General features: G+C 49.4%; 1 protein-coding gene across 1 annotated transcript; it reads right to left on the bottom strand.

Moving 5' to 3' along the window:
• Positions 1–2,222: 2,222 nt before the first annotated feature.
• CALHM2 (calcium homeostasis modulator family member 2) lies at positions 2,223–9,574 on the bottom strand. The gene is made up of 2 exons (XM_032786103.2): positions 8,892–9,574; positions 2,223–4,916 (listed from the first exon to the last, which is right to left on the bottom strand). Exons 1-2 carry the CDS (start codon positions 9,432–9,434, stop codon positions 4,500–4,502), a joined length of 960 nt encoding a protein of 319 aa, XP_032641994.1. The 5' UTR covers positions 9,435–9,574; the 3' UTR covers positions 2,223–4,499.
• Positions 9,575–9,899: the final 325 nt, after the last annotated feature.

Genomic DNA, 9,899 nt, shown 5'->3' with positions numbered 1-9,899 from the left:
GGGTGACCAGACCCAGGCCAGTAGGATACAAGGAGTCTGGTAGAGGCAAATATACTGGTCACTGGATGAGTAGTTTTCTGTTCCCTGACGTGACCAGAGCAGGGGCTGCGCTAGAGTAATCAGGAACCTGCTAGAACCAATTACAATTAAGGCAGACAGGCTGATTAGAATACCTGCAGCCAATCAAGGCAGGCTAATCAGGGCAGCTGGATTTTAAAAGGAGCTCTCTCCAGTCAGATGGGGAGGAGTCAGAGGACAGGAAGTGCGTGTGAGGAGCTAGGAGCAAGAGGCACAAGGAGCTGAGAGTCAGAGGGTGTGCTGCTGGAGGACTAAGGAGTACAAGCGTTATCAGACAGCAGGAGGAAGGTCCTGTGGTGAGGATAAAGGTGTTTGGAGGAGGCCATGAGGAAGTAGCCCAGGGAGTTGTATCTGTCATGCAGCTGTTACAGGAGGCACTACAAACAGCTGCAATCTACAGGGCCCTGAGCTGGAACCCAGAGTAGAGGGTGGGCCCGGGTTCCCCCCAAACCTCCCCACACCTGATCAGACACAGGAGAAGTTGACCGAGACTGTGGGGAAGATCACTGAGGTGAGCAAATCTGCCAATAAGCGCAGGACCCACCATGGTAGAGGAGGAACTTTGTCACACTAGGTTCAAAAAAGTTAGATATGGAGGATAGGTCCATCAATGGCTTTTAGCCAAGATGGTCAGGATTGCAATCCCATGCTCTGGGTATCTCTAAACCTCTGACTGCCAGGTGCTGGGACTGAACAATGGGATGGATCACTCCATAATTTCCCTGTTTTGTTCATTCCTTCTGAATCATCTGGTGCTGGCCACTATCAGAAGACAGGACAGTGGGCTAATTGGACTATTGGTCTGTCCCAGTATGGCTGTTCTTACGTTCTGTTTTTACGCGCCTTCTGCCTCTCTTTCATCCCTTCCTTTTTGTGTAGAGAAGGAATGAGCATCAGAAGGCTGTCACTGGGGTGACAGGCTGAGCAGCATCTTCTTAGGCTGGTTCTGTGGCCTCAGGGTCAGGAGGGTTAATCTGAGGTGTGGGATTATGGGCCCTTCAAAATGTTATAAAATTATTGCAAGCTAACTTTGTGAAGCTTTTGCTTAACCTTTAGTAAGAAGGGTGTGGGTAGTAATTAAGATTAATCTGTGATCTTTAAAGCAAATTTGTGTTTGCTCTTTTCAGCCATTACAGAGGCAGTGGAAATGAATCTTGGCTACAGTGCTTAGTTTTTTTTAATTTTTGCCCAGTTTATGGACCTCTCCCGAGAGAGGAACAGGCTGTTCCTAACTCAGTTTTGGGCTCCCTCCTTCATTACAAAATCCATGCTGAATTCCTTGTTGATAACCAGCAGAGCCCATGGCTAGAAGCTGCTGCAGTGGTGGGATTATTGCTTGTGATAGCCAGAGTTCCTGACTCAGCTGATAGGCATGAATAGCAGTTACTCATTATGCTAAATCCTGACTTCTTTCTATTTGTCATGCTTTTATAAGCGTCTTGGTTGTTGTCTGTTGTAGATCTCCTCGGAGAGCTGCATAGAATGTCTGCGTCCCGAAGGAGAATTCAAAAACCCAACTCAAACACCTTAGCAAAGGGGCTGCCATCGCTTCTCTTCCTGCCAGCATGTGATGTATGAGCACTAGCAGTCCATGAGATGTCCCCCAGTGCCCGTTTCCAGTTGCTAGCCATGCTCCTGCTCTTTTACTCACAAGACGCTTGGGGCGTAGGGTGATCAGACGTCCCGATTTTATTGGGACTGTCCTGATATTGTACCACAAATTGTCTCGATATTTTGCCCTCTGGTGCACAGGCAGAGGGGGCTTGTGCCTCCCGCCCCAACTCCACCCCAGCCCCACCCTGACTCTGCCTCTCCCTCCCCAAATCCCCACCATGGCCCTGCCCTCAGCCCCACCTCCTCACTGCCTTTTGGATCCCTCCCCAAATCCCCGCTCTGGCCCCGCCTCTTCCCCAAGCACACCACATTTCTCCTCCTCCTCCTCCTCCTCACCCCTCCCTCCCAGGCTTGCGCTAATCAGTTGTATGGTGGCACAAGTGCTGGAGGGAGAGGGGAGAAGTAGGACACGGCAGCCAGCTCAGGGTAGGTAGAGGCAGAGTGAAGGCGAGCTGGTATGGGGCGTGGAGCTGCCGGTGGGAGCAATTTTTCCTATGCTCCGTGGGCTTTTTTTTTTTTTTTTTGGCTTGGACAGTTGCGCTCTTGGAGCTTGGGGCAACAAAAAATCTAGAGTCGGCTCTGATAGTTGGTGCGCTGCTTAAACCGTCTCCTTCTGGAGTTGTGTGAACGTGACAGAATTGGGACTTTAAAAAAACAAAGTAAGTTTCTGGCCCTCATGTTCACATTCTCAAGCTTTTCTTTGGCCCAGCTGCACCCAAAATGTTCAGAAATCGGGAAGCAAAGAAAAATAATTCAAGTTTACTTATTTGTTAAAAAGACTCCATTTTTAATTGAGTTGCATGAGGTTGAAGTGCCTGACACATGCTATTTGTACACTTGGGGTTGACAGTACCATGAAAGGCACAGCAAAAGTGCATAAAAACGAGGCGCATATATAAAGGAGCATTATAAATAAGAAAAGCCAACTCCAATATGCTGCCAACCATTGAAACAGACACAATTGTGTGTAACTAATTCAACATGCAGTTAGAGACAGGTGAATTGTGCAGTGCTATAAACACAAATCAATTCTCCAGCCAGTGGACAACACAACAGTGCAATGACAGTGCTATATTTAAACCTCCCCTCTCTCCATTTCTCAGAGTGGAGCTTGGCTCTTGAGCGAGAATCCGTGAAGATCTCATTCAGGAGCCATTTAAGGCAGTGGAAACAGTTTAAAAAGCCCAATGAAAGAAGGGAGGAGTGGTCACTGCTTCCCACAGCTGAATCCCACCAATTCCAATTAGTGCAAATCAGTCTCTACAGGCACAAGACGTGATCATAATGCAGTCGTTTGGCTGGCTGGTTTCTGGCCTCCTTCCAGTAGGAGAAAGATGCTTAACTCATACAATTAAGCGTGTGCACTATAACTAATTCTGGTTATGAGCTTGCCATGTCTCAGACCCTAAGCAGGGGCAAAGCTGGTCAGTGCTTGGATGAGAAGCCCAAGGTGCTGCAGGAAGTGGTGGTGATGACTCAACCTGTCCCAAGCCAGCTCAGCAGGATGCAGGTCTGCTGACTGTGCTGCCTTCCGGATACATAAAACCAAGTTGATGACCATATGTGCTCATGAAAAAGGGTCTTTGGTGTCCTGGCCAGTTTCCAATTGGGTAATTACATTCCACTTCATTAAATTTCCATGTGCAATACCAGTGGCCTACTTGCTGGCATCAGGTCAACTTGACCCCAGAGAAGTGGAGGGGGAGGATACACAGGGAAACTGACAGGTCAATCGTGGGGACATGCACTGTGGGGTGGCACTTAGAGGACAGCTAAAATAGTGTGAATGAGAAATGTGCGTACACGAACATGGGTTTGTATTAACTCAGTGCCTGGTGAACTTTATACCTTTTTAACTATGGAGCTACTGTGCTTTCAGGGTCTGCATTGTGTGAACACAGGTCATTTCAATGTGCACCAATCCAAGTTAGGGCATACAACCCCCTCCCTTCCTTCATGTAGACAAACCCTTAGACTCTGGAGTTTTTCTGTGCATTGATGAACTGCTGTTGTGTTCCACCCCAGATGCAATTGCCCATCAGGTCCTCTGGGAATTTGTTTATGCTATAGAACTGCAAGATAAAGTCTTAATAATAAAATAGGCAGTTGTGCCGGGTTGTCTTGTCCTGACCCTGAAATGAAGGAGAGCAAAGAGGCTGCCACATTCGTAGCTGAGATAGGGAAATCCTGGCAGTGTATTGTAGCTGGTTTCCCATCTTTAACATGTCTTTGTGTACGCAGGACCTGGGGGCTCGTTCTGTGCCTCAGAACAGTAGGGCTGCAGCACTGATAGTCTGGCGACAGGGTGCACATACCTGCTTTAGGTGCCGTGTCCTCTGTGTGGGAGCAGCAGTGCATGGTTGTGTCTTAGAGATGGGTTCCTGGCACGATGCGATTGGTCTTTATCCTGAAGCTGTTCATCCTTCCTCCCTTGCTGTGCCCAGGAGGAACAGCTGTTTGGAGGAGAATTAGCAGCAAATCGACTAGCCGTGCTACTGTGCCATATTTACCTATTTGAACATACAGTGAAGCAAAGTCTGAAGGGAAAGTCTGGGTGGAGAGGAGGAAGGGATAGCTCAGTGGTTTGAGCATTGGCCTGCTAAACCCAGGGTTGTGAGGGCCATTTAAGGATCGGGGGGGGGGGGGGGGAATCTGTCAGGGACAGTACTTGGTCCTGCTGTGAAGGCAGGGGACTGGACCGGATGACCTTTCAAGGTCCCTTCCGGTTCTATGAGATAGGTATATCTCCATATAATAAAGATGGTGTGGGGAACTGGTTCTGTCATCTCCCTGGGCTGCTGGTTCGCTTATGTGGCTAGGAAGACCATTTCCTGACCATCAGGCCCTGGCCCGTTCCCCTCCACCCCTTTGGCCCACTTATGGAGCCGGCTGTAGAGTGGGAAGCCCTTATTTTCCCGGTAGATATAGACCCCAGTGATGGCATTCCACTGCGGGCTTGGCTGGACGCCCTCCACTGGGAATTCCTCCACTAGCTCCTTCTCCTCCTTATTCAGAGCCACGAAGCCAAAGAACTGCTTGACGTTGTTGGCAGCCAGGATCTTGGAGTGGACTTCGGCAGTGCGCTCGAAGAGCTTGGCCTCGCTAGAACGGTACTGGGACCAGTAGCCCTCCTGCCGGTAGCTGAGCGGCGAGCAGCAGTGTTTCAGGCACTTGGTGAGGAAAACCAAGACTGCGATGACCCCAATGAGCAGCCAGCCAAAGAGCTGAGAGAGAGACACAGGAAGCTACATCAGAACAGCTCATCAGTCCAATCTCTGATTAAAGAACCTGCCCCGTTTCGTACTGGGGTTTGCCCCAGTTCATGCTGGCTCATGAGGACACCAGCGCTTGGATTCTTTGTTCTTGTCTCTGTGAACGTGATGCAACACTGATAGCGCTGACTAGAGCATAGGCAGGTGTTGTGTGAGATTCCCAGCAATCCTCTGCCGATGCCCTTCAGTCCTGACCAGCAACAGTTCCTGCTCTTCCAGACTGGAGCCAAGACAGCTCAGCTGATGAACCTCAGTCTTGATCTGCACCTTCCCCATCTACTTCAGATTTGAAACCCCTCACAGCCTGGCCAATGCACTCGGACCTGGGCAACTCCTTCTATTCCAGTAGTTCTCAGACTCAGCACTTGGAGTGCAATCCCCACTTAAATATATAAAAACATGTTTTTAATTTATATCACTATTATAAATGCAGGAGGCAAAGCAGCGTTTGGGGTGGAGGCTGACAGCTCATGACCACCCCTGTAATAACCTCACAAGCCCCTGAGGGGTGCTGACCCCCAGTTTGAGAACCCCTGTTCTATTCTAATTCAGGGACACCCCATCACTTCTGCTCCTGACTGGGCCACAGGCAGATCACTGCAGAGTGAACAGACTAGTCTGTCTAATTCAGATCCAACATGGTACTGCAAAGCCCTGGGTCAGCTGATGTGGAGTTGGTTCTGATAACTGATCTCCCGGTGTCTGGATAATGTATTGTCCTCTTGCACCTAACAAATGCTGCTCTTTTTTCTTTCTTTTTTTGGTAGGTCCTCACAAATCAATGAACATGTGTCTTAAAAGCAGATTTTCCCCCAAAGCAGATTATTAACATAAAAACTGTACTGGTTTCTGATAGCTAAGCCTGGTCTTGGGACAACTCGCACCTCAGATTAGGTGTAAATCACTCCAGCTGTCTGAACACGTGCTCGCAGGCATAGGACACAGGCTTCTGTGGCCTGGTCTACACTACGCATTTAAACCGATTTTAGCAGCGTTAAACCAATTTAACTCTGCACCTGTCCACACAACAAGGTCCTTTATATTGGTATAAAGGGCTCTTTAAACTGGTTTCTGTACTCCTCCCCAACGAGAGGAGTAGCGCTGAAATTGGTTTTACCATATCGGATTAGGGTTAGTGTGGCCGCAAATCGACGGTATTGGCCTCCGGGCGGTATCCCACAGTGCACCATTGTGACTGCTCTGGACAGCAATCCGAAGTCGGATGCACTGGCCAGGTAAACAGGAAAAGCCCTGCGAACTTTTGAATTTCATTTCCTGTTGGGCCAGCGTGGAGCTCTGATGACCACGGGTGGCGATGCAGTCCCAAATCCAAAAAGAGCTCCAGCATGGACCGTACGGGAGATACTGAATCTGATTGCTGTATGGGGAAACAAATCTGTTCTATCACAGCTCCATTCCAAAAGATGAAATGACAAAGCATTTGAAAAAATCTCTAGGCTATGACAGACAGAGGCCACAGCACAGTGCTGTCTGACAAGCGTAACGGAAAGCCAAAGAATCAAATGGAGGCGTCATAATATGGAGGGAGGGAGGGGGTAGTGGTGACTCGCAGCTATCCGACAGTTGCGAGGAGTCTTCCGACAAAGCAATTTGCAGTCGTGCTGAGCTCCAATGCTGTAGGGTCAAACACATTGCTGGGTGGTTCAGGGTATATTTGGTGAATGTTACTCACTGCCCCCCGTGAAAGAAAGGAAAAATCGTTTTTCTTGACTTGTTTGGTATGCTCATCCATTCTCACATGTTACTAGGCATGCTGAGTGAACCGGTGGCGGCATGGATGTAGAAAGCATCATCCTCCTCCCGGTTGGCAGATGAATACATATATATGCTATCCCATCTCATCATCAGCTGTGAGTGTCCTGGGCGTCAGGTGAGGTCGGCGGGGAGCGCTTGGGTAAAATAGGAAGACACGCTACTCAGAGATGTGGTAACAGATGGTCGCGGTACCTGCTTTCAATGAATGGGCGCTGAGTTTCATCTGCCACTTAATGTATGATTATCTAAAGAAAAGATTCGATATGCTGACTATCAGTGGAGCAGCGGGATGCGCTGGGTCTCCTCTCCTCACCGTTTAATGTTCGATGCGTGGACTATCATAGCAGCTGGGAGCTGGCTCCTCCCTTCTATTTTATTTACTACAGTAGTGTTTTCTTATTCTGATTACTTTATAGTGGCATCATATACATTATGGGGACACTGATGGTAGCCAGAAAAGGTGGGGGAGAAGGAATCAATGGGTGGTGGTATTGCAGGGCGCACCCCCGTGATGGCAATACTGTCACCTCATCACTTTTGCGTATTGATAGCGGAGTCCGGACGCCTGTTGCTCTCGGTTCGTAGATACCTGGTTCTCTAGTAACACATTGGCCCATATTCTAGGCAGACTGGATCTAGTTATTAAGGTAAACATTAAGAGACGATTGCACTCGGGAGTTATTCCCATTTTGTCTGCCAACCCACTGGCTGACCTCACAAGGCCAAGCCAGAGCACCATGACAGAGCCAGAAACGTACAGAATTCGACTGAGAACAACCATCAGCTGAATCACACAATTTACCAATGGCAGCAGACATACAGAATGACTGGTAACTTTGTCCTACGCTTGCAATGGCAAGTGTGAATCTGCTGTTAGCATCAGCAGTCCACTCTGTCTGCAGGCATCCAGTACATCTGACAGGTGACAGGAACAATCGGTCAACACGGGCTACCTGGTTGCATGCTTGGTGTCTTCTACGGGAATTCAGGGAAAAGGCGGATGATTTGTGTGACCTTTTTGCTTTTACGGAGGAACGATGAGTGACGACATTTACCAGAATCAGCTGCGACATCTGTTTTTTGGCACAAGAATCATGTTTGGAGAGAAACAAGTTATCGCGAGACATTCAATCGTGGGAGGGGGGGGAACTGCAGGAACTATGGGATAGCTACAGGATAGCTACTCACAGTGTAAAGCTCCGGAAATCGACGCTAGCCTCGGACCATGGACGTACACCACTGAATTAATGTGCTTAGTGTGGCCGCATGCACTCGACTTTATACAATCTGTTTTACAAAACCGGTTTATGTAAAATCAGAATAATCCCGTAGTGTAGACATACCCTGTGACAGAGTGCTGGGCAACAGCAGCTCTACCAGCACTCTGATCATGGGAACATCAATTAAATCACCCTGGAGTAAACCTGAGGCGCAAAGCTGTGCCTAACTGCTAGACTAGGGATGGGCTGGAGAAAGGTACAGGGCTAATTAACTCAGTCCAGAAAGTAGAAAAGGCACAGGAAGGAGGAGGTGGAGCCTGAGTGTGCCCTGATGCTGCAGTCCCCTCACTCCCACTTCTGATGGGGAAGAGACCCTTTGTCTCCCCACTCCTTGGCCGAGTGAGTTAAGGAGTGTGCGATATTGTAAATACGGAGCTCTGAGCGGTTGTTGCTTGAACAGAGACAGAAGTGGCATCCTGCCCTGTCACAGCTCAGAGCAGCACTGGGTGTTTCAGGGCCGCTTTCCCCATTTTCCTTATCTTGGCTTCCCAATGCTGCAGTTTCAATGAGAATTTATGGGACGTAGGTTAAGCCACAGAGGGGAACATGAGTATTATTTCCCTCAGAGAGAGGAGGATAATGGGCACAGAGGGGGGAAGTAACTTTCCCAAGAGTCAGGAATACAGCCCAGGTTTCCTCTAACCACTAGACAACACTGTGTAATATCCTGGCTTCAATTAAGTAAATAGCAAAACTCGCATTGACTTCAGTGGGGCCAGGATTTCAATTTCTGTCTCTGAGCCTTGGCTCCCAGTCTCCTCCTCTAACTCCAAGACTCATCCTGAGCCGGAAATAGTACACAGGAAACCTGGCTCCCTCTAACCCCTTGTCAATACTCCTTCCACACCCAGACATACAAATAAATGAATACCTGGGACTCGTATCTTAGTCTTCTTATCACTTCTTCCTTAAAACTTGTCAAGTTCCCTGGAATGTCGTTACAAGGGAACCTGGCCAGGGTCTCTGGTCCATATCTGGATGGAAATTTATCTAGGGAGGCAGGGTCCACAAATTCACTGAGGGCACAGACATAGGCTTCTCCACGGAGCAGTGAGATGACCGACCAGGTGACAGGGGCCACGGCAGCCCGCCCTACGATGGAGCCAAAGAGCAGGAAGGTGGCTGCGGCCGAGAAGTTCTTGGCCCCCCTCTTGTGGCACTCGGCCACCAAATTCCAGGTGTGGTTGTTCCAGATGACGCCGATGAGGAACAGGGCCAGGGCTGGGACTCCAATGGCAGCCAGTCCATAGATATAGTTCCTGGCCGGAGAACAGGGGCAGTGGAAGGCGACCACAGAGAAGAGTTCCTGGCTGCCCACCGTGCCCAGGGCCACCAGGCCATTGAAGATCATCACATCTTTGCTTTTGAAGAACAGAGAAAGGAAGCGGAAGTTTTCAGTGATGAGGGCAGCCATCTTGGATGGAGCATCCAATAGGAGATGCCTACAGCAGCCTGGGTCCTCTCACCTCACGCTGGCTACAACAACAACAACAGCACTGGGAAATGTGAATTATAGAGCCAATATTCGAGAGGCAGCAATAGGGTGCTGCACCCCCACCCTTCTCCCTGATGGCTGCCCCGCTTCCCAGAGACCTCGCCTGGCGACTCTGGGGGAACTCATAATTGAGTGCTGTCATACCCAGCTGGAGTAGGGGTCACAGTGGGAGTCTAGAGAAGTAGGAAGGTGGTCTGGCTTGGTGGGATGGACCTGGCTCCACATCAGCCAGTTTCTTTGCTCCCTGGCATCAGACTCAGGTAGGGATCACTTTGTTAATGGGAGTGGAGCAACTCCAGGGGATGGCAGCTGGCCCCCCTTTGCTATACCCTCCCCTTTGGCCTCTGGCCCTGAGAAAGGGAGAGAGAGGAACAACCTCTGGCG

The sequence above is a fragment of the Chelonoidis abingdonii genome, chromosome 16 (genome assembly GCF_003597395.2).
Source record: "Chelonoidis abingdonii isolate Lonesome George chromosome 16, CheloAbing_2.0, whole genome shotgun sequence".
NCBI classification, from domain to species: Eukaryota; Metazoa; Chordata; order Testudines; family Testudinidae; genus Chelonoidis; species Chelonoidis abingdonii.
The sequence above is the reverse complement of the archived record's forward strand: the minus strand, read 5'-3'. Positions and strand labels throughout refer to the sequence as shown.